Source organism: Pseudoliparis swirei, chromosome 24 (assembly GCF_029220125.1).
Source record: "Pseudoliparis swirei isolate HS2019 ecotype Mariana Trench chromosome 24, NWPU_hadal_v1, whole genome shotgun sequence".
NCBI classification, from domain to species: Eukaryota; Metazoa; Chordata; class Actinopteri; order Perciformes; family Liparidae; genus Pseudoliparis; species Pseudoliparis swirei.
Window position 1 is genome coordinate 8,324,666 of NC_079411.1, and position 25,641 is coordinate 8,350,306.

A 25,641-nucleotide genomic window follows, 5' to 3' on the forward strand; every position below is an offset into this window, starting at 1 on the left:
TGAAAATATACGCATTTTAGGGCTGCAAATATCAATTACTGTACTTTGGGGGGGAAATGGCAAAGTACACAAAATATTTATTTTACAATTAAAGATGTCAAATATTTATTCAAAGTTTAGTTTGAACACATTAAAAAAAGGTTGAGTTATTGATAAAGCTGATTTAAAAGATAATGAAAGTAAGTAGGCTAAAGACAATGAGCTACTAAGCTAAAGTTGAACATGTTTCTGTCCAATAATGCAATCAAAGACGAGCACTGTATTATTTTAATGTAAAAAGAAAGTTTCCTGGAATAGAGAGAGCTTTGTGTAGATTTCAGACACATATGCAACAAAATAAGTCACATTTTTTGAAAATTAAAAGGTGCAACAACAAAAAAAGGGCCGCATAAACCTTTGCATAGGAGTCTCCAGGAGAAATTAGCTTAAATTAGACAAATACTGAGTTAACATGTGTGGACATGCAGTATAGAGTAAAGCAAGAAGTTGAAGAGCCCAGTGTTAAAGACCTTTAGGAGGATAACGGAGAGCGTTCACAACATTGCCAGGCTGTGTCTCGTTATTGCTAAACAGATGTGACCTGAGGTCAGGACACAAAAAGTAAATTATTGTCTGAAGTCACACCATAATATGAAATATATAAAAAATGTGTTTTCCAGACCACAAACCTCACCAATGCAATTTAATGAAACATCCGTTTGGAATAAGATGTTGGACTGTAGGAATAAATACAGCATCAGGGCAAGTTTAGGAACATGTGATACATAGTTTATCAACTGACTATATCTAAAGTCTTTAATAAATTATCTGCCCACACTTTTAAATATTGTGTCGTCTCGCACAAATATCACAATTGATATATTTTAATGATTATATATGTAGTATTGAGGGACCTTTTCGGACATATGTTTATTCGCTTTCTGATTGAGAGTTAACGTTAGCTTAGCTCTGTTAGCTAAACTCTGTTAGCTAAATGTGAAGCTTCAGCTAGCAGTCAGTTAGTAAAAACGGAAATTGGTGAAAGAGCTAGTCTGGCTTTGTCCAACAATTACACAATCTGCCAACTAGCACATCTAAAGCTCAACAATTAACATGTAGGCCTATCTAATTTGCTCACACCAAAGTGTAAAAACAACAATTTTGTTGTTTTAAGTGCCGTTAGGCTATGTATATGTGCCTGAATATTTCCTGGCTCTGATCAGTTGCCATTGGGGACTCCAGAAATATAAGGTGTGCAATGGATTCTAATAAATTAATATTAAAGGTTTGCAGTGTGTATTTTCTAACCAGATTACAGACATATATTTTCTAACCAGATTACAGAAGCTCAGGTCACAGCCAAGAAATGCTTTGGTCAATAACTAGAGTAGCCTACATGTAAAAGGGAATAATCTTGTTTCTACAGGTTTTAATTTACGGACATAATCCGTCAGGTAGTGAGCTTTAGTGGTGCTAGTGAGGGTGTTTTTTTTACAGCCGTTTCACCCAACTTCCAGGTGTTGTGCTACGCTAAGCCTTCCCGGCTGCTAGTTGCCACATTATATAACAGATTGATCTGGAACATTTGATCAATCTTCTCATTGAACTCACTGCCAGTAAGCCATTAAGCGTATTTCCCAAAGTGTCACCTTTTTTAAAATGACAATCAGGTTGTTGCTTTCACTTAAGAACATGCACAACAACAACTACTACAATAAACTTTAAAAAGTCATCTTTTCATGTAGGTTTTGCTGTAGAAGGCAACACTGTTGAATGCAGGTTAAAGACCAAGTCAGCTGCTCTGTGATCCACAGCTCTAAAGAAACGATTGATTGCAAATAATAGTACATAATGTTACATCCGGAACCCTTTCGCTCAGCGGGAGAAATACTCTTCCCAATTTCAAAAGGTAAAGATTATATTCAAAGTTTTCTATTTACATACATACACACACACACTTTAAATGTTGAAAAATAGCCATTCTATTTATTAAATTAAAAGTAACAAAAAGCAGATATATCATCTCAAGGTAATAACATAATTCTTTAAAAGGTAAAAAATAGAATTTAAGGAGTTGAATATAAAATATACAGCTGTGGAAAAAAGAAAGACGACAAAAAATGAACGACACAAACACCCAAAGACAGAGTTTCTCAACCTTCTCTGGTCTTCGTTGTTTGGTCACAAACGACATGTATGATTAGGTGGTCATATGAATTTAAGCATGACATTTTTTATATGGTTAGATAAGACTCAATAATAATAAATGCACACAGGAGTCATGAATGTATTTTGTGATTTATATATACTGAATATGCATGAGCGAACGTTGGCTTGCGATAGTTTAGCAAACGCGATATGTTTGTTTGCCAGGTGTATTTTTTGTGGTCAGCTGAATGAGTCTGGCACACTGTAAATAACATTGTTGTCTTGGTTTCAGTAAAAGTGGAGGGTAGCAGCACTGTAGCACTCATGGCAAAGTCACAAACATCACCCGAGAAACAAACATATAGTTAACGTTTAAGGCTAGCGAGCATTACCCAGCTGATTACCCTCCATTTAATCTCACCACATTGTTTAACAGATGATGTGTTATATGTCTTAATACATCAACTAACACAGAATGATCACGGTTGCTATAACAAAATAGTCAATTGTAACATCTACATTTCAAGCCAAGCCATTGACACACCTTTATATAATGATAACTTTGTTTGTGTGCTTTGAAATATTTGGATAAAAAACCAAACCTTTGTAAATCCTTCAGTGTGAATTCAATAATATTTATATAATTATTTGACTCCATATTTCAGGTCTGTGTCTATATTTAAAATAAATATCAATACGTAAAAAATATATTCCAAATGATCCTAAAAGGTTGAGAAACTTTGGCCCAAAGCCACAAAAACAATAATACTTAGCGTGGACATAGATAGACCTTTCAGATTTAAGAGGATTAACAAACTTGTAAGAGCATATAAAGAGAGTAACCTTCCTGTGTCCTGAAGTCCCCCATTACACTCCTTCGACATGGGGTTGTATTGCTGTTAAAGTGCATTAAAAGGGTTGCGCGTCTCCTCCTGCTCAGACCAGACTGAAGCCCTCGTACTGCTCCACAGCCCGAGTGAGACGGCGGTGCAGGATCTCTTTGGTCTGGTAGCGGGGCATGTCCAGCAGGTTGTAGCAGGTGTGGGCCACCGGTAGGTAGTGCTCCTCCGCCGTCGTGGACTGGATGACGATACGCATGCTCTCCATGCCGTGGATGGGGATCCGGTCACTGCCGGTCAGGAACACTGTCGGCGGGAGACCCAGCGGAGCGAGTTAGAATCGACTCTAGAAAACGGCGTCTGCATAAACTGCATGACAGTATTTATGAGATGTTTGAGTGGGAGAGCGTGAGAATTAAACTAGTCGTGCACGTTTCGCACTGGAGCGATCAGATACTTGCATAAGAACTGCTTCTTCGTTTCCAGAGGGAACTCGTGGAAAACCTCCCAGAACAATCGGACCGTTGGATGAGTGGCTGTGTATTCCCCTTTGTACACGGCATTCTGCAAAGAGAAAGGATGTGGAGATGAAAATCTGGCCCCGTTTTATTATTATTACTCCGACACAACATAAACCAGTAAAACTAATTCCACAGAGACTGCATGCAAATTTCAAGCAATTCATAATTTGTGCCTTTATTTAGGTTACACAACAACACCACTCAGGTTTTCCTACTGATGTTATGTTGTAATCTGGACCAGAGAGTTATCACAAGTAAGAAATAGGTAAAAGCCAAATTGGATTTGGTAGGATATATTTGTTCCACGTTGCCTTGTCAACATCCAGCCGAGCACAACAGAAAATTCTAAACAAATTTGCTGTGGACTTTTCCTTTTGCGTCATCATCAGGTCCAACATGTTATTCATCCAAGACTTTGTTTGATGACCTCCAAGCCTAATGGCAGTCCCATTAGCCTCAGCTGTTCTTTGTGTTCAGTGCTTCAACTCCATCAAGTTGACAGATTATAGACTCAGTCACTGAGTTAGTCTCATTTCAGCCTGTAGATCCTTTTCCCCTCTGGTGCCTGCAGCTGGCATTTATTTACTCCTGGTATCTACCGGATCACACTCTGGACCAAAGACTCTCCCCTCACTCTCGGCGTTTCTCAATATGCGTACTTGTGCGTACTTTCCTCTACTTGTGTCCTCGTGACTCGTGAAACGTCATCAGTCTCAGCCCGAGTTCATGTTCCAATTCAAAGTCCGCTTCTCCCAAAGCACGGTCAAAACGCCCGGATGTGACTTGATCCTCCCACTTTCCGGAGGAAGCATCAGAGGAGACTTGTGCGTACTCTGGCCAGCATATATCCCAGAATGCATTTCACCAGCAACCGGAAACAATAGCGGGGGAGAAAATAAACAACTGCCAGATGACCTTTTATAAATACTACTGTTGTTGAGTCACGGAATGTCATTTTAGGATGTTTTGTTTATTTGACTGGAAGAAATAATTTACAGTGAATAATTAGAGTAAACCCAGGAGCGAGAACAGCTGATGTGGTGACGTCATCAAGTCAGCTGCTGTTCCAATCGCAGAAAGACCGTCCTCCCGTCCTCCGGAGTCTGGACTACCAAGACCAGACTCCAAAAGAACACAAGTCTGTACTCGTGTACTTTGAATTGAGAAACGCCATCTGTCTGGCTTCCCTGCCTCGATACGCTCAATCCTCCGGCTCACGGCTCTGAAAGGTCCCTGACCAGGAGACCCTCTGCTCTCCTTTCATATTTCGGCATCGTTAAGAAATTCTTCATTTGCACCAACTCCCAGTTTCAGTCTTCTGCGTTCCTGCATTTGCATTCAGTTAAATTACTTCTGAATCGCTGACGGACAACCCGTTACTGGCTTTTTTCACGTGTTCACTGAACAGAAACAGGAAATGGTTTGACGTAAACTGTTGGACTTGTTGCTACAAACATTGCACACATATATTTGAAAACCACACACACTGACCTTCTCCATCTCCTCCCAGTTGTAGTTGTTGTTGCCGACCACCATGGCCATCAGCTCAGACGGCTGGAACAGCGGCAGGATCTCCCCACCGCACACTTTCAGGAAGCCAGAGGAGAAGGCCGAGTACTGCTCGCTCACAGAATCAGAGAACACGTAGCGCAGGTAGGCCTCCACAAACTCCTTCCTGAAAACACACACGCGCTATACAATCCTCAGAACTCCGTTTTTAAAGTAAATTATTTATCCAGACTTCAAGGTGTGACTGTAAACACTCGCTTCCTCCTCCATTGTGTCTGTAGGTATGTTATGATTAACTTGATTATAGTTGAATACGTTTCCAGGCTCACTGGCGTTCAACAACAAACTCATCATCCAGCCTGATTATATTTACATCTGAGGTCTTATTACCGAGGTTGCTCAGATGGGTCAAATTAATCATCTTTTCTATCATCAATACTGTGCGGTAAAAATGTGTCGCTTCAAAGACGTTATGCAATTTCGACAGCATTATAAATGCAATGAATGATATATTAATTAGAATTGTATTGAATACAAATAAACAGAATTGTCATATTTATTTACAATCTAATAGAACGAGACTTTCCGTAATAAACCTTTTTAATTCACTTTATTTATACGATGCAAAGTCTTGAAGGGCCATCTGACTTATTCAAGATTTACTCACGGGGTATCCGTGTTAACTTCTAACTTTGAAATGTAAAATTCCAATCAAACAAATCCATCATAGGTTTTTGAACACTTGAATCTCCCAAATATAGCTCTCCTTAATAAAAAAATGATTTTGACATGCCACCGCAGCATCCCGTTAAAAAAGGAAAAGCATTAAAAAAAAGTAAGCAAGATGTTTTGCCGAGTTTAAAGAGTCCTCTGTGGACTAACTCCAATTCCTGGCAGTACTGGGGTTAATTTCCAACTGGAGGAAAAGATGGCTTTGTTCGGGGCTGCACGGTGGTGTGGTCGCCAGACTAAATCAACATGTCTCCTTCCATGTCTCTGATTCAGATGTTTTACCTCACAGGGACAACGGCTTTTCTCTATTAATTCTATTATTACAGTTCCATGTCTGAGTGTCGAGGGTATTTTGCAGGAATGAGTCACTGCCACTACCGCCATCTGTTTAGCGCCAGCAGCCAGACATGTCGACACCGCCAACCCCACAACTCTCTGCAGACTCCTCCACATAACACTGAAATCTCTGGCACAAGGACGAGCTCCAGAAACAGGGCGGCGATGGTGTGAAAAAACACCCGAAATGTCATTTATAATAAAGAGCTCTTTGTTTTCTATGCTTTCAACCCAGAACATGCCCTTCAGTTGGAACAATAGGACATGAGCTGCCAGCTGTGTGAGCGACATGATAATCTCAGTGCTGGAAAAACAATACATCTAAAAATCTCGGTGTCGTCTAGTTTGTCTTTTAGAAAGAACAGCGCGGAGAGTATTAAACATATTTATGAAACGAGGTCATTTAAAATGGTACAAGGGAAGAAGAGCTGATGACATTGTGGTCTTAATATGACCAATAAATGCCGCCTCACCTGTTATTTTTATCCACGCTGATGCTTTCTCCTCCAGGAACGAGCTCCATGACTTCTGTCATCCCGTAGTTCTCCCTGGTGATCTGAGGTGTGGACACAACAAATGGTCGAAGATTAGAGTGTAGACAATAACAATCGTCCATATTGTCCAAAAATACCATTAAAATACCAAAACCAACTATTAATTGTTTACTAACACCAAGTATTGTCTGATATATCCTGTTTCTCGGCGCCATAGACCTGCACTGCCCTCAAAACACAATTAAAACCACATTAGTGAGCCACACTGGTGACATGTTCCTTTACTACGGTGAACAAAGACACCGTAGAGCCCACATGCTACAAGTGGAAGGATCAATACCTAAAGTATAGATACTACCAATTCTGCGTATTGTATTGACATCATAGAATCAATAAAAACAATCCAATTGAATCATTTGATCTGTTGAGAATTAGAAAAGCCTCATTCTGAAAGTCATGATGGTGAAACGGGTGAAAAGTTACGCTCACAGCAAAGTTGAGAAGAAACGTCTCCTCCACATCACCCCCGTCGTAGTCTAGAAGTTGTTGTAGACTCCTGGAGAAGGAATAAACAGAAGAAGTTCACGTCTGGAAGGAAGAACGCCATTATAACACAATATCGTATCAGGAGGACACACACACACACACATGCTAATAATCTTATTAATGTGATGCAATAAAACAAAAAAATGAAAAAGGTGAAGGCCAGAATCCCAATTATTAAAATGTTCACCACGTCATGAAATAAGAAACTCATTAGTACATTTGATATTAAAAATGTTTTCTTCACGCATATCACTGTCATGCTGAGGTGAGGACTGTATTGATAGCTGTAATCTTCTTTTCATAAATCTGTTTTTCTACCTTATCAGTTTATTACTTTTGCCTTTAGGTCTAAATATGTCCCCGTTTAACTTTTAAAATGAAAACCAGGGATGAGCCGCTCCTGCACGGCAGCTACAGGGATCATAAATAAATTGGCTGTTGGACTGAAAGTGAAGTGGCGACACATTAACTCATAACACCACAGGAAATTACTCAGTGTTGGTTTTCCTGCAAACAACATGCTGGATATTTACCACCAAAACACAGGAAACATGGAAAGTGGAAGTGTAGCTGGAAAAATAAATGATAATCATTGAAAGAGGATACAATAGTGTTGACTTACAATTCGACCCAAACTCATTTTATAGTATTATATTTGACTAAAAAGACATGAATTGAATCTCAAGGAGACAATTATTCAACCTATGTATTCTCTCTTTCCTCCAGTGCGCCGGCTTTTAGGCTGTCAAACTGAAGTGCTCACATTTTTTATTAAATGAGTAGGATATCCAAAAAGAAAAGTTGAGATCAAGTCCTGAGGAGTTGAAGTTGTCTCTAAAAGGCAACACTGCAGTCTTGTAGCTTTCAGAGGTCTTATTCTAAAATCAATAGTGGCCTGGACACAATCAGGAACAAAGGAAATGCGGACGCTTCCTGCTCAGTGAAGATCAGTTCCCAGTAGCAGTCAATGGTACTGCTCCTTGAAAAAACACACTTGTTGAGTCCTATTTAAAAATGAACAAAAGGAATGCTTCAACAACTTCCCAGTTTGAGACAATTCAAGCTGCCTCAATATGTAGACACAAGCCAGATAAATGATGTGCTGCAAGTGCGACGTCTTAAGAAAACTAAATGTCCTCATGTTCAGAGCTCGGGCGACTTACCGAGCCTCGGTGGGCGACAGCTCCTTGAAGTCCTCCAGGGTCGGCGACACATTGAGCAGCTTCTTGTAGAGAACCAGGGGGAAGTGGAGGTCCACCACTGTGGAGTTGTAGATGGCCAGACCGCAGATGATCCCGATCAGGTGGAACCAGTTCTGCTCAACAAAACACTGGAGAGACACAAAAGGAAATAGCTTTAGGATTGCTTTTCTGTACCGGCTTAAGATCTAACAAAATAAATATCAGAGTGTACATTAACATGATTTAAGAGATGATGATATGCCAGCAAGATAAATTCACAACTGTTATTGTCCCAAAATAAACTTGTAATACCTGGTTAATGATATTTGCTTTCGAAATTCTAAATGATCCTAGCTTGATGCTAATTATGATATTTTATTTAAATGACATTTTTTCAACAAAAACATTTTAAGAAAATATGAAATACTGAAATAAATGGGCAATTAATTACATCTAACACGCTCATCTTTGATTCCTTTGAGTTCCAGTGTTATTACCCATAAATACACATTTTAAATATGTGTGTTTATGTGTGTACATTTCAGTCCTCAAACTCTCCTCCGTATACTCTGTTCAATAAAGTCTTAGTAAAGATATTGTATGTATTTAGGTTAATATTAAAAAGCAGTTTGAAATGGCCCAGACAGAAAGAAAGGAAATGGAAAAGTGGCAGTGATGATTCTAGGTTATTCATGAATCATTTTTATTTGAGTGAAGTCGTAACCTAAAGTGGTTCCTAAAGTTCAGGGACATGTTCCCTGATAGGAAAGTGTTTTGTCAACCTGAATGTTCCCACTGACATATCATCACTAAGGAGCAGAAGCTCTTCCTGGAAAGTACAGCTGCAGGTCAAAAAACAGCCAGAACACATAACTGTTATTATCACATAATTAAACTTTTTTTGAAAAAGAAGCAATCGATACGGTAAATATCTGTCTAGTTGAAGTTAATATACTAAAAGTGTATTAATCATAATAAAACCACACTTCCTGATGAGAAAGCTCTACAATTAGCTTTGGACTCAATTACTATGATCATGTTCATTTAGTAATTACCTGTGGAGAGCACTAATAATGATACCATAATAATAACATAACTTTAAAAAAAGACCGTGAGAAGATGAATTCAAAGGTCAAGAAAAAGATAAATAAAAAAGGTGGAGGATCATATCATTCTATCTAACTAGTGTTTTTACTACCTACATTTGACTTCTGCTCGGTGATTTAAAAAAAAAAAGACTTCACTTGTTAGTTTTTAACTGCACTACTTTTTATGTTTCATATTGTTTGCAGTTATTAATTTATATTAACTTACGGTATGTGTGTTTTTCCCCCATCATTAACTTGTGAAGACAGCGTAAACTTACCTTGTCTGAGAACCACAGAAGGTTGGACTCTTTGTAATGAGTGAACATCCCATACACAGGATCCATCAGCTCCTTCAACAGTAGCAGGAAGAACTCTTTAGTTACTCCACCTGCATCCACGGCCTCCTCTCCGTCAAAGATCACCTGGATGGAGGGAGGCGGAGGCGAGGAGATCACAAAAGATCCTCAAAATCACAAAACAACAATGATCTTCCAGAGCTTGGATGCGGCTCTCACCTTGAGCGGTTTCTTGAGGTCCACATCAGAGTACATGGTGAGCTCTCGTAGTGTGTCGCTTACTAAATGGTCCCTGCGCACATGCAGCACCAAGTAAGGGTTCCTCGCCAGATGGGGCTCCAGCGTGAGCAGCATGAAGACGTTGTGTAGGTTTGCACCGCTCACCGCCATCTGGCTCACAGGTTGAGGTGGGAGAAGGCAAGAAAAGAGTCAAATTCAAATAGATTAAAAAGAAACAATCAAATGAAACCTCAATGATCCACTGAGTGAAACCACAAGATCACTTCTGATCACGAGCAGCACGTACTTGCATTTGCAGTTCAGCGTCTGTTTGCAACATGGTTGTCTTGGCTTGAGCGTTCAGTATGAACGGGTAGGCACATAGGTTCACTGAGGGAAAGTCACCCTGCATGGAAAATAAGGAATTGCACTTACTACTCTCAAAACATAAAGAAAATGTATATAATATGTCATTGAAGATGCTCAAGTCCAATCTTGAAATCAGGTACCTGTGAAGGGGAGGATGATTGTTTCTGGAACACAAAATGAGGGAAAGCAAAGTCATTTGACATGAAAAAAAGGTCAAGAGCAGCAACTTTTATAAGATGAAACTAAATCCATTGTCAAAGCAGCTATCGGGGCGTGTCTGTGAACTAAGAGACTTATTGGACAGCAAGAACTGACAAACAGCGATAGGATAAGATTCCTCAGTCTCTGCAAACACCAAAAATGACACGAGTTAAGCATCTTTGCGTGTGTGTGAGTGTGTGTGTGTGTGTTTGTGTAGCTTCGGCGGATGTCAAGTAACAAGGGAGTGAAACAATGTCAGTACTCACAATGTCAGCTTTACTCAGAAACCATTTGAGGTAGTCTTCCTGGATGTCCACCAGGCTGGTGATGTCAGGGATATAAAAGCGGTTGTACTCCACATGGTGGGCCTTTAAGTTTACCTGGCGACAAGGAACAAACGCCTGCCTCAACACGGTAGTCGACGGATCATCTCAACAGCGACCAAAGGGTTTCCTCCTCAGACTGATCGAGGGGGAGACGGTGGCTTGTTTACAGAAGCAGCTGGCGAGCTGTGTGGATACCTTGTGGAGTTTCTCCAGCAGCCTCAGAATGGCCACAAAGTAGTTCTCGTAGAAAACCGGTACGAGCAGCGTCTTGCCTCCCGTCAGCAGGAACACGACGATGCTTTTGTACATGTCGACCATTCTGGTGAACCCGCCGCCGTCCACAAAACACCACCAGTTGTCTGCAGGGACGGAGAAAAAAAGATTTAATTAAACTACAGAGCAAGTGCCTCGAACAAAACATGACGGTATTTTTACTTCAACCGCAAGTTATGAGAGTTTCTCCGTTGATCCGTCAGTATTTTTTTAGAGTTTCTTAACCCTCCTGTTACCTGAGGGTCAATTTGACCCCATTCAATGTTTAATGTCGGTGTTCTTTCGGGTCAATTTGACCCCAGGCTGTTTTTCACTGTGTCAAACATATAAGAAATATCAACTTTTTTATATATTTAAAGGGCTATTTAGGTAGTCAACAAACAAACATAAAGTACCTCACACTTAAACTTGGAAAACAATATTAATTCTAATAATTTTCTGGAGGTTTTAATTGCTGGGGTCAAATTGACCCTAAGGGTAAAATATGTCAGTAAATATAAAGGTAACAGGAGGGTTAAACATTGAATGGGGTCAAATTGACCCTAAGATAACAGGAGGGTTAATGTAAATGCGTTGGAGCGCATTGGATCATATACTGTTTTTAATCTGTATTTACAGGCATCAGGATGCTGAAGGAACAAAGTTCTCATCGAGCGTTGTAACGGCATCTGAGGCGACCTCACCGCCACGCTTTCCGACGCAGCATTGAGAGGATCTGGGGACAATCCGACATTCACGGCCACTTCTCGCAGTGTTTGAGGTGTGTAAGTAAACCGTATCGATTGCGACGCCATTTGAACTCCCAAAGATCTCGGCAATGAAGAAGGCGTCGCCATGGCGGCAGGCATCAAAAAGCATTGCAAGGTTTTTACATTGGCGTTGAAATGAATGGTTAGAGGTTTCAAGTGGCAAACTGTTGCTTTGTTTCTGATTCCTCTCACACGGAAGGCTCTTCACCCGGCTACCAACTCAACTTTACATCATCTTGCTTTTGAGGACTTCTGACATTCCCAAATATCAATATATGCCTCAAAAATCCATAATCACGTCAATTTCATGCACCTCTGGAATCATTCTCTCGTTTGGTGGTGGCTCCTAAATGTCGTGATAACAGGCTCGGCAGAGGTGACGTGGATGAGGACGCAGACGTACTGTAGAGGAGGAGTCATGTGGTGTAATGGCGCCGCAGGTTGTTGACGTGACGTTACGTCCCGTTATGAGCCAACAAAGACCGGTCGCTATTAAAAAATATAGAAATTCAAGTATGGTACCCAATACTTTGCTGGGGTTGGCGTCAAGCCGGAGGATGGCCATTGCGAGGGGGATCGTGAGGCGGATGTAGTTCTTGGAGTCAAACAGGGCCGGGTACTCAGACAAGATGAGGTAGATCCTCATGGCCTCGACGTCGGGAGGGGAGCGCTGCAGCTGAGGGATCAACAGACTCTCAAAACTCTTGCTGGCCTGAACAGAGAGTCGGACACAGAACAAGGCGGGGACATGTTAAACAGAGTGTGTACATACTGGATACACTTTTAACTACACAGATATAAGGAACAATGTGTACTGTTATAGAGGGGAAAGTATTTGAAAAGGACTTTATTATGATGTTTGAAAGCTACACGTATCAATAAATAAGAGAAATATATGGGGTATTTTAGAATTCTAAAAGAGCTGGAATCAAAAATATCCCTCATTACATTTTGGGAGAGGCTTTGAGTGGTTTGAAATGTGGCTTCTGCCTCATGTTGGGTTGACGAGCATCATGAACCCTAAACCTATCATTACAGAGCTGAAGTTAGAGGTTTTAAACGCAGCAGAACTTGATGTACTTTCAAAACAAGCCCAATTTTCACTTATGAATATGTTCTTGTTACCACAAGCTGGTAATCTAGTACTGTGTAACAATCCAAGATTCCCTCCTTTAACTGCTGCATTATGGGGACAGAAACCCAAAAGGGAAGCTGCAGACCTGCAAACTCATGAGGGGTGAAAAAGGTGACATGGGGGGGGGGGGTGCAGGTGGCTTTTTTTTTTTGTCGTCTCCACACACATCCACTTTGTTTGATGACACCTCACAGCTTTTATAACTACGGTCTTTTGATTGTTCTGACAGCAAATCTAAATAATAATAACAAATATTTTAAGAAAAAAAGGTCCTCTGAATAATTCAGTGATTGGCCCTAATAATAGTAATAACAACTTTACATTATCATTATATATAATATGGTTAAAGTCATTCATGAACCAACTTCCTTTTTTTACTTGTGTGCTCTGCTAAGCTTTGAGCCTGTTCCATGAGCCTGTTCATGATTCTGCTCCATGATTCTGTTCATGATTCTGTTCCATGAACCTGTTCCATGAACCTGTTCCATGAACCTGTTCCATGACTCTGTTCCAGGAGCCTGTTCCTTCGACGTGTCGCATCAAAGATGTTTTATTGCGAAGATCACCACATCGCATGTTCTCCTCGTCTCACTCCAATCTCATAAACGCCGGCCGTCCAATTTCCCCCCCCCCTACCCCAAAACAAAAACTCTTCGGATCTACACTATTCACGTGGATGACCTATTTTGATTTTAAAATGGCGAATTTCGCCGAAAGGTGACAAGTTTGCAGGTATGAAGCTGGTTTGAGTATTTTCTCAATAACAAAGTTGAGTCATGTAAAATGTTGGCTCAAGAGCAGACAAAAGTAAACGTGTTTTGTACACATGCTAATCCTAAATACACATTTAGTCAATACCTGTTCCAGAAGTCCAGAGAAAGACGGTTTGCCGAGCATCTCAAATAACTTCCTGACAGAGTTGAGATCGATGCCTGGGATCTTTGGGTTGGTTTTGAAGTGGGTATCATCACTGAGGAAGCAAACAAACATATGATTATGTGTTGAGTATTTCTGATGTCTCAGTGATTACTAACGGCACAGAAATAGGTCAGAGGTCAGATACAGGGACTTTGAGGCGAGGCCTCGATGTTGAAGGCTCACGTCACTTTGGCCGACAGTGAGGTGAACACACAGCCTGAAGGTATTTAAGCCGATCCCCTCTCAGAGGATAGCGAGTGCAGACTGATGCACAAAGACAAAAAAACCGCTCTGCATGAACAGAGACTATTTACAGTGTGAGCCTTCGTATTCTTATAGCACAGGATTTATTTAGTCATAACACAAATACATCAGATCTGATCTTGTGGAGACTGTTTGCCAAACAAAAAACTCTGATGCAGATAGTACACCGAGTAGGAGCACTGACCCACTTGATTTTGTTGAACTCTGTGAGCTTAACCCTTGTGTTGCCTTCGGGTCAATTTGACCCGATTCAATGTTCCCACTTCCTTCGTTTAAACAATATGACCCGATTCAATGTTTAACCCTCCTGTTACCTTTATATTTACTAACATATTTTACCCTTGAGGTCAATATGACCCCAGCTATTAAAATCTCCAGAAAATTATTAGAATTAATATTGTTTTCCAAGTTTAAGTGTGAGGTACTTTATGTTTGTTTGTTGACTCCCGCATTCGACATTAACAAAATTGAATCGGGTCAAATTGACCCGAAGGCGACAGGAGGGTTAAATATTGAATCGGGTCAAAATGACCCGAAGGCAACACAAGGGTTAAAGAACCAGAGGAGCGTTTCTGGGGCTGAAACGTAACAAATACAATGAAAATGACCACACTTTAAACATAAAACAAGTTTTAGGTGCTGAACTACAGTTTAAGCACATTTCATATTTTTTGCTGACCATGTTTGAAGTCTAGTCATACTGTATTATTTATGCATTTATTTTCTATTTTTATTCCTACAGATTCAGCCAACCATTGTTTCCATTCATTTATATGATGTACAAAAATCAATTAACTGAGGCTAAAATGATTTCAGACTTGATATTGTCAAGCATGAATATAAACAAGCCGACGGGTTAGCTGTAATGTAAGATGTGACGCTATGTCGGTAATGTACAAAAGCAACTTGTAACTAAAGCTTTAAAATAAATGTGGTGGAGAAAACAATTATGTTGGGCCTCTGAAATGCAGTTGGGAAGACTTGAGTACATGTACCTCGTTACTTTCGACCACTACAGTTCCCACTGGTTTATTGTGAAAACTGGTTGATAGTTTCAGTGGCTGCTAATCTCTGATGAGTTTCAGCAGACAGAGCAGTCGGATGTACTTAAGTGTCTCCAGACATCTGTTTTCCACGATAAATATCTGCTGATGAGCCGAAATACCTTCACACACAGTGACGGTCAGCGAGCACACAGATTGCATCTTTCCCACCCTGACACTCGGCATGTGTTGGTGGATAAGTCGATGTGCCACTAAGTGGACCCTGTGAGGTCCTCGCTGATTCAGTTCTCAGGAGTCTAGCTTTCATACGAGTCTGACCAAGTCCAAAGATCCTCTGTTTGTTTTTTTAAAGACACACAGTGGAGCTGCTACAGGCTAGGTGAAGGTGGAACCCTCATAAAACCTTTTTGTGTCTGCTATTCTTGTTATATTTTAGTTTGTACAATACATTCTTCAACCAGTAAACACGAAACAGATATTCTAAAGAAATGTGTGTGTAGCCTGTGCGAAGGCCTTAGCTTTCCCTTCACAACAGCAGATGTTTGTTCAGCATGATTCAATTCAATTCGGTTTATTTTGTATCGCCCATTATCACAAATTTGCCTCAGAGGGCTTTACAATCTGTACACACATTTTTCCTTCCAGGCTATCTTTCGTGCTTTGATGTTTTAAAAAGGTGAGTTTCATCTCTGGGTACTTTTACATTTGTTTTTGTCATTTTAAACCTTCCAGTGGTGGTAGAAGTAGTATTCAGACCCAAAATGTACCGAAAGTATCAAAAGTAAAACGTAATTATTCTGTAGAAAAATAGCCCGACTGGCATATAAATTCTATATTTTATAATATATTGTTGATCAATGTACAAGCAGCATTTTAGTTGTACAGCTAGTTGAGGTAAAGCTACGACTTTACACACGGTGAGGTAGTCAAGTGGTTTCCAACCTCGGAGTGGGTGTCCTCCAAAGGGTCACCAGATAAATCGTAGAGGTAGTGAGATAAAATAGTTAGATAGTGAGACATTTTCATATTTTATAAGATTATCATGTGATTATTGTCAAATCTAAACCCGAAAAGTAATTTAGCAGCTATAGCTGTCAGAGTGGAGTGGGAAAAGAGTGCAATATCTCCCAATGAAATGTGAGGAGTAGAGGATTAAAGTTGCAAAGTGGAACATCTTAATCTGAAAAGTAGAATACAAGTACCTCTAAATTGTATTCAATACAGCACTTGAATTGAGTACTTAATTACTTTGGTAAACATGGTGTTTACATACCTTTGGTCCAAAAAGCTGCCGTTCCAACAAGCCGTAGAGGAGAGTTGGATTATAATGTCACTGAGCACAAAAACATAAAACAGAGACCATTAAATATAATCAAGTCTTACGTGTGAAGAGAAATCCAAGTAAAACCACGACTAATACTAAACAATGACAAGAGAATGTACACTTTTTACGTGTATTACATATGTATTATATACAGCACATTCTAATGCTTTTAAAATAATAACTTTCGTTATTCTACTTACTTTGTGACACTGGAATCTGTGCTGTACATCAGCTTTAACCTCCAAGAGTTTAACTGTTCATAATTGATCGGGGCGATTGCTTTGCTGACATTAATCACTCTGAAGTCCTCGGAGATGACAGCACTCTGCAGAGAGGAAGATAAACAGACACCAGATACCAGTACAAACATTTGGCAGATTGTTTGCCTTTGGGCGTTATAGTTGTCTCTCATTCCTGATCTAAGATAGAACAAATAGGCCACACCTCAGTCTAAATATTTTGCAGTACAGTCTGAATGTGTGTTATGTCTATCAGAGCAGACACTTTACAATATGACCCATTTATAAAGAACTGGTGAAACATTAATGCCCCCCTGTGGTGAAACACTGGAACAGTGTTGATGGAAATGTGGGTCTATTTTTGTACATTATTATTAAGCCGTGTATTTGGAAATAGTTTGTCTTATAATTATCATTAGATTATGGTTTGTGTTGAGGGTCTAGTTCTGATGGTGAGGTGAGAGGAAATATATTGAGTGGACTGGAGATTTGTCTTAACCTGATTATTTTGTACTGTTTAACTTCATGAGACACTTAATTTTCCCTTTGCGTGAAACATTTCATTAAGTTTTCTACCTTCATTTTAATACAGAAGTGAAATACTGAATAAGATATTGAATTACAATTTGTCAAAAATTCTGATATTTTGATAACGAGGCTTTGAATTATGTCATTAAAAAGCTGTAACAGCAAATCAACAGGACCTCAAACGTGTTTTGACCGATTTGAAGTCAACTAATGCAAATACAACAATAATAATTATTCAGGTAACAAACTTGAGAGTAAGAGAAGGGTACTAAAAAATTAATTAAATCACATACCTGGTCATTGGAGTACAATAAGAAGCTATGGTCTCCTCCACAGATGATTTTAGTCACTGTATATTGTTTTGATTCCAAAAAAAAAGAGAGGAAAGATTAAACGGAGAAACAGTTCACTGGACAACATGTTATAACATTTAATCAAATAGAGAGTAGGACTATTTTACTACGCAGTCAGTCTGTATCTGTACCATGAGGATGCTGCTGACAGATAGTTATGAAGGATAAAAGATAATATACAGTGAACACATTAAGCAATGATCAACATTAAATCTCTGTAAAACTGTTTTCATATTCATCTTCCACAGATGTCCACAAACTAGGGTGTATTTTTGTGTCGAAGTACCGTTTCATTATTTACACTCTGACTTGTACCGCAGTTTACAACTGTACATCAGCATTAATACACGCAAGTAACCCCCCCCCCTTCGCTCAAGAGACTGCTGCGAATGCATTCCGTTAGACCACCGTGTTAGGTAGAAATATATTGCACAATAAATACTTTTTTCTTTTGGTGCATATCTTTTTCTGTTGCTTGGAAGACAAACTGCGTAGACTCAAAGTAATCTGGCCGCATTGAGCTTTCAAGATAATTGTAAATCCCACCCAACACGGTCCCTGCTCACACAGAGCTCTCTGAGACACCGAGCGGCTCATTTGGCCCGAATCCGAAAAGCGGATCCATTACGCAAGACTGCAGCGTTTGTATAAAATCCCTTGAGCATTTATATCGAACAGTGGACTCTGCAAGTAACAATAAAATCCTATTAAAAACATAAGTCTAAAACTATACATTATAAGCAGGATGAATGACAAAAACTTTAAAAAGTACGACACATTTTCAGCCACTATTTCATGTATCCTGTACAGCGAGCACAGAGTCTTCCGCTGACCGGTTCTGTGTGGACTTCCAGTCAGGAAGCTGGCCTTCACAGGAAGCAGGCTCCTGGCGTCCCCCAGTAGTCCCGTGCCCAGCTGGCCGTGGCTGTTGCAACCAAATGCATACACCACATCGGAGGAGGGAACAAACGCCAACGTGTGGTGCCTGACAAAAAGGGGGGGGAAAGCAAGATGTAGGATGCAGGGGGACAGAACCAGCCGCTAAAACACAGAGTTCATTAAATACACTTCAATTCAAGACAGTTAATCATCCTGCAATTCATTTGTGATCTTCTGATCTTTAGTTTTTGTTGATACCGTTTCACAAAAGGTGTTTAACTTTTAAATACTTTTCAAATTAGAGGAGAGCAACAAAACTCCACCACTCAATACACCCTAAGAAATGCCCAGAGAGCTTAATCAACACCTTTTTGACAGTTTAAGCTTCACCAAAGACTTCTAATTGTATCAAGATGCATCAGATTTTACAGGTGTACCGAGTAAATCAGTGAGCCGGTTATAAAAAAAAGACACAATACCTGCCACAGGTGATCTGGGACACTTCAGTGCCCATGAGCTCCAGCACTCGCCTGGGTAACAGTTCATTATTGGTGGAGCCATGACCCAGCTGACCCCACGAGCCTTCACCAAACGTGAACAAGCCGCCATCCTGACAGAGACACAAAATACAGAATTAATTTTGCTGTTGTTGTTGGAGACTGAGATCCTTGGCATAGCAAGGCAGTGATTCAAAGTAAAATAGATTTTTTTCTCTCGGACCGCGTGCCGAAATGATGGATTAGGATTAGTTAGAGCGCGGCGGTCCGACTGGAATCCGATTTAGAATTTGTCTGTGCAATAAAGGTCACATGCAACAAGTTGTGGGTCACGATGAAGCCAGAATACTAGAACTGATAACCCAATTAGAAGACAGCTGGCCATACTGCAACTAACAAAACTAGCCCACGTAACATTTGGTGGCAAAACACTCTCATAGGGTGTGAATCGCATCACTGAAAAGCGCCGGTGGGGGTTTATCTGTGTTCATACCTTTGTGAGGGCTGCTGTATGTTCGTTTCCACAGCTGATATAACAAACTTTTTGAGATCTCAAGAATTTGATGTGGCACGGGACAGCTCGATCTGAGAAAGGGAAACAAGCAAAGCTCACACTGTTCTACACGGCTTGATGTATTTGGTACAAATTAGTTGCCATGGCAACTTCAGCATTTGACTCTGGTACTCCAGTGGCTTCTTTCTATCCAGCTCTTCATTACCTTGTTCATCATTGAGACCAAGTTGTCCAGCTCTGTTCTTGCCCCAACCAAAGACGGCTCCGGACAAGGAGAGGGCAAAGCTGTGGTCTCCCCCGGCGGTGATCTGTGCCAGGGGAATACCCAACAGAGACTTCAGGGGATGAGGGAACAGCATGCTGGGCTCTCCTTTCCCGAGGCCGAGCTGGCCGCTGGTGTTCTGGCCCCACGTGAACAGCTGGCCATCTGAGAGGGGAAATGACAGGGAAGCAAAAGTAGGTTACGGTTTATCTCCACCAATTTCTCCCAGTACAGAAACAATATACATTGATTTGGTATTGTGGGACTATCTGGTTGCTAAAATGCACAATATGAATCTTTAATATCTCTCGGGTACCTCTCTCTTTCCCTCTGTCTCTTTGTCACTGTCACATAAAGGCAAGATGCATAAAATGGCCATAAGAAAATTACAAAATATGAACGCCGTGTGCTAATTTAGATTGACTATGTAGTGCCCTACATTTGATTTCTGCCATTTAATGTCTGCCTTTTTAATTCAGCGTCAGTATTCTGAGAAAAATAAGATTAAACAGCTAATATGGTATTATTTCCATTTGATTATGATCAAATTACAGCATGCACTGTACAGTATTTTTGGGGGCATGCATGTTCAACTGACTTTCACATTAACACAACTAGTGGTCAAAGTCTCCCACAGAGAACACTAAAATCAATCAGATAGAGAAAAGCAATAAGTCCGTCAAAAATAATTTGAGATTCAAAGTTTAAAGTTGACACTGCTGAATCCTGCCTGGATGTTTGGACAAACAGTGGGTTGATTTAAAAATGACGAACATAAACGGTGCTGGTGTGCTGTGAAGAGATTGTGTCTTGAATACCTCGAGAAAGTGCAATGCAGTGCTGATTCCCACACATTACTTGAGAGATCCGCTGCTCACACAGTCTTTTGACCAACCTAAGGCACAAACACAAAAAACATCTGTTAATCAAATGATAAAACCAGTCATAATAAAACATTACCATCGTCACATGTCCAGGAGTAAAAGACGTAAGCAATGGACGAGTTGGAGCTAAACTATCGGGAATCTGCTTCCCAGTCTAAAGGTTTCACTATCCTAGAATACTAAACTATAACCGAGCCCGGGTCCCCCACTGACCCTCATGAACAGATTTATTTGATTTATTTTATCTTATACCATTGTACATTGTATGTTTCAATTATTGCACTATGTTGACTGTTGATTGTTGTTGTTTTGTTTCTCTGTCTAATGTACACACCAGCCGCCAAGTCAAATGCTTTGTGTGTCTAATGCAAATAAGTGTTTCTGATTCTGATTTAAGTACACTGTACACTGCATCCAAATAGTCATTTCATGGGAACAGAATATTTCATGCCGTTGTTATTTTGGCGTTATGGGTCGCTACAAATTGAACCCAGCGGTAATGCTTATCCATTCAACAAAATGTTCTTGACGTATTTTTTCTCTTGTCAGGCTAAAAGCCTGATTACCTCTCCGATGGTCTGACTGACTCACCTCGGGATTCGAACAGCCGCCTCCGCAGTCCCCAGGCCGAGCTGGCCCCCTTCACCGGACCCCCACGCAAACACTTGACCCTGCTCATTCACCGCCATTGAATGGGACCGACCACTCGACACCATTGTTATCGTCTGAGTGTCCAGAGCTCCTACGAGTTCTGTGGAGAGGAGGCGGAAGACGTCAGCAGATTTATGACCACAACAAAAACAGATCTACATATGAAGCCCATGGAGAGAGAAGATGTAAATGTACTGATTTTTCATTTATCAAGCTACAAGCCCATTAGGTATGCACTAATATGTTCGTAGGAAGTACATTTTTTCTCATCAAAACTAAACCATCTTTTCTTCACAGAGCAAGCTATAGATTGCAAATTGTATTTAATATTAATTTAGAACAGTGGACTTTTCTCCATGAAATACTTTGTGTCACGCCATAGAAAATGGAGGACTGCAGCAAAAGGTGAGCAGGAGTTTGGTGCAGGTCGGTGTTCTACATTTCTGTGTGGTTTCCTGCCATAGAAGTGTTTTATCATCGAAGGTTAACTGGGTTTAAAGCTAAAATGGCTGATAATAATTACAAATACCCAATAACTTTGTTACTTTGGTTTTTAATTGATCTTATACTACAATATGATTTTTAAAAATGTAATCAGTAATCTTCTTAATAAGCCTGCATCGTGTAGGCTTATAAAGAAGATATATTACAAGTGAATAAAATGCCTAATGAGGCCCGTACCATGATTAACTAGAACAAGTGCTGATACCATATGTGAGTATGTGGGATATCATACAGGCAGTTTCCATCTTACACACATGTGCAAGAAATAGATATATTTTCTCAAGTTCCAATGATTCCTGCATTTATTCCTTGTTGTCAAAGCTTGAGCTTCACCCACCGACACAAAGTAACACAAGTGTCCTCCCACATGACACAAACACAGTCCCACCACTGTCTGCAATCACTTCACAAGCCATGAGAGTGTTTCACGTCTCCTAGAAATGCTAATGAACCGTCTCATAAATGGAGACAGTTATATGTACACTGATACTGATGCATTTAAAAACTACGTAAAAAACAACTACGTGAAGTCCATTAGTTGAGAAAGGAAGTTTATGATATTGCAACACGTTTTCTCATGCTTTGTACAAGTCAACCTGGTTGTGATGTCTAGCATCTTTAAAAAAAGAGAAACTTGCTCTTATCTGCAAGAGAGTGCACTGCTTCTTCTGAAACTTTCATCAGTTTTACACAAAATGGGATTATCTATAAAAACTACCACAGAAGGTCCAGATGCACCTGCCCAAATCTGTCATTTCTGACTTTAATGTAACAGTGTTTTGTTGCTTTTAGCTAAATTGAGCTCACCATGACAATGCAGGTATTTATTTATTATTTCGCAGGTTCAATGTTTACATTGTTTACTATCTTAGATTGGAGTGTTAGCATGCTAATATTAGCATGCCATGTATTTAGTGCATTTGTAAACACGCCGTGACATGCTCACACACATTCTGGGTAACTTTCCACTCACACCTGCTAAAAGCAGTGCAGCAGGGTGGTGCAACAGCCGACAGCGTGCAACGATTAATCAGAGGTCGGGCCGAAAGCTTACCTGGGAAAGTCCCTGGTTTGCTGTGGCCCAGCTGTCCACAGCTGTTAGAACCACATGTGTACACGCTGCCATCATGCAGCAGAAACATTGAGTGTTGCCCTCCACAAGCTGCTTCTTTCAGTCCCCTGCCACTGAACACATGACAGTTGCTCGGCTCAAACATAAGGTTCCTCTCTATACCGATACCCAGCTGTCCGTCTTTTGCGTTCCCCCAACAAAGCATGTTGGCGAGGGGACGAGCGCCAATCTGAAGACGCAGAGAGAGTGGTGGCCGGATGGAGGAAGACAACGAAATGTTCAGACTTTAGAGCAGCCCCGCTTTCTCCTCTTCATGTAAAGTCCAACCCTGGAAGAAACAAAAAGATTGTATGTGTGTCGTCTGTCTTCATGAGGAGCACATGCTGGTCACTGTGATCCATGTTTTTAAAGAATACACTATGGGTTTAGAGATGTGGCTGTGTGTAAGAATAATGTAAGCTGCATGACAGAAGAACAGGACAGTGTGTTTAAATAAACTCTCAGTGTAATCCCGGTTTAAGCAGCTCCATGCAGTCTTGCCTTACTGTCAGTCCACATGCAATGCAATACATGCATCTTACTGACTGGGTTTCCCATGGGAAATAAACTAATGGGAATGAGACAAACACAATAAGATGAAACAAAAGTGCAGTAAATTAGGAGAGAGAAAGACATTAACAGGTGAAAGCAGCATGAAAATGAACTTAAGGATCTGTCATCTGATCAAATGTACTGCAGGCTATAAAACCAGGATAACCAAATACATTCACATCAAGGACAGCTACACTTCAGACTTTTCAGACAGCTCACCTGAATTTGATCACTTTTATGTCCTTGTTTGAAAGTTGTCTGGTTTGTTTCCACTGATTTGTAGGAACGGAAATGTTATTCTTGTATGTACTACCTGCATTCATTGACTTTTCTTTTTATATATTACACCAAGCAAACATTAATGGGGTCAAATGCAAAAGCCCTGCAATAAATCCTATAATATAGTGATAATAACAATGAAGATTGTATCACAGTTACAAGAGTAAACAGATTATTCAATTTAATATAATATAATATAAAACAATATCAAAATAATTAAATGCACTGGTTCTAACTTCTGTAACCTGATTAGTTGCTATATTTCTTTGTCCTTTTAAGTAAATTGAATTTCTTTAAGTTTTAGACTGCTGGTCTGACCAATCAGTTCAAAGATGTCAACTTGAGCTCTAAGATGTGGACTTTTTGACCATGTACCAAGTAATAATAATAAATAAGTTTTTCCCGAGTTGTGATGTTCAGTTTTTGTTCAAACTAAATATTTGAAACAGCTCTCAGTATTTGGCGTTTTATTAGTAATGTTCTTGCTATTTTATTAAAATATTCACTTAATTATTCTTACTATTTAATATTTGTAAAGCATATAGTATTCAAACGTAATCATTTGTAGCATTACGTTATGCAATACAACACAAAAGCACAACAAAATGCAGCCTCTAAAGTCTCTCAATCAAAGTTTCACATAATAATGAACATTATAACTTTCATGAGGGAAGGTGGGCTGTTGGACGACATTTTTAATTGAGTGGATCTACTAACCTCCAGTCAATTGGGTGGATATACTGAGAAGAGTGACAGGCAATATAATGAACAACAACATCACAATGATTAAACACTTGGAGACTGTTTAAATGCATGTGTACTATGTGTAATCGGTTATTGTTATTATAATTATTATTAATATGTTTAGCAAACATTGCAAACCTAATGAGTTTTATGTAAAATATCTTTAGCTCGCTGTGACTTAGATGGCCCACGGGTCCAGGATCGGTTCTATCGTATATTTAGGTTACGTTAGCTTGCTGTTGGGAAGAAAGTGAAGAGGAGTGGCCTGCGTTGTGGAGACATAACAACCACAGTATGCAGGCGTAGCTAAACATCCCAACACATCTAACTGACAGTATTTGACTGAACAGAAAATTAACACAATAACAGACGCCTTGATGACACAAGCCGTCTTCGTTCATAGTTAACGCTAGCTGTTTAACCTTCGCAAGCTACAGCAACGTCGGCTGGCTCTCAGTGCAATGGCTAAATCCACAGAAATCCGCTGGTTAACCGATGTCTCAATTGTGATGAAAAGCAGCGTTGTAATACAGCAGGTTGATAGCAAATAAAAAGATGTGTTTACCTGGATATATGCATTCTGAATATGGGGCGTTCGGTTTCGGTACGGCTCTTAAAACAAACGAGGGAGTCCGAAGTACCACAGCTGCTACGTCACTGAACGTTAACGTCAGGAGAGCAGCGATTGGTCTGCCAATCAGGAAGTGCTGGCGATACATTTATGGTTACGACCAGAGCCGTTTAATGAGAGTCACGTTATCTCCGCTCACTCCGATGGATCATTTTTGTTTTAAATTAACTTGTAAACGGCTAAGACTAAAGGTTAAGCTTGTATAATATCAGCACAACTGATCAAAATGAACACGTGCATTTAAGTCTTTTTTTATTTTTGTACACCGAGCAAACATTATCGGGCTGTAGTTGTAATCAGAGATACAACAGTAAATATATTGTTCAATTTCATATAATATAACATAACAAAATATAAAATAACTAAACATTCACTAGTTCTAACTTCTCTAACCTGAATATGTGCAAAATATCTTTGTCCTTTTAAGTATACGTATTAATAATGGATAAAGTTAGAAACACATAATGGCAATAGGTAACTACGGCAAGAATGGCATATGATTTACAATTTATGTTTTCTTTAGGCCATTCTATCTAAACGTTGTGTATTTAAAGAAATAACT

The 25,641-nt window shown here is 39.9% G+C and overlaps 1 protein-coding gene across 2 annotated transcripts; it reads right to left on the reverse strand.

Moving 5' to 3' along the window:
• Positions 1-249: 249 nt before the first annotated feature.
• herc3 (HECT and RLD domain containing E3 ubiquitin protein ligase 3) lies at positions 250-25,090 on the reverse strand. 2 transcript variants are annotated; one of them, XM_056408225.1, is made up of 25 exons: positions 25,014-25,090; positions 22,817-23,162; positions 21,199-21,358; positions 20,542-20,618; positions 19,667-19,888; positions 19,441-19,532; positions 18,930-19,060; positions 18,405-18,556; positions 17,512-17,567; positions 16,652-16,776; positions 16,401-16,460; positions 13,800-13,911; positions 12,329-12,518; positions 10,980-11,143; positions 10,725-10,838; positions 10,398-10,421; positions 10,196-10,294; positions 9,889-10,059; positions 9,652-9,795; positions 8,268-8,434; positions 7,048-7,114; positions 6,538-6,620; positions 4,979-5,162; positions 3,428-3,530; positions 250-3,272 (listed from the first exon to the last, which is right to left on the reverse strand). In XM_056408225.1, the coding sequence occupies exons 2-25, from the start codon at positions 23,037-23,039 to the stop codon at positions 3,064-3,066; spliced, it is 3,129 nt and encodes a 1,042-aa protein (XP_056264200.1). In that variant the 5' UTR covers positions 23,040-23,162; positions 25,014-25,090; the 3' UTR covers positions 250-3,063. The 2 variants fall into 2 exon arrangements, with proteins under 2 accessions (XP_056264200.1, XP_056264201.1); XM_056408226.1 differs by having other exon boundaries at positions 3,245-3,335.
• Positions 25,091-25,641: the final 551 nt, after the last annotated feature.

Coding starts and splice junctions, on each gene's coding strand:
- herc3 (XM_056408225.1), bottom strand. CDS start 23,039: ATGCTTTGTTGGGGGAACGCAAAAGACGGACAGCTGGGTATCGGTATA. Junction 21,359..22,816: donor CAAACCAGGGACTTTCCCAG/GTAAGCTTTCGG, acceptor TCCTCTCCACAG/AACTCGTAGGAGCTCTGGAC. Junction 18,557..18,929: donor TCCCAGATCACCTGTGGCAG/GTATTGTGTCTT, acceptor CCTTTTTGTCAG/GCACCACACGTTGGCGTTTG.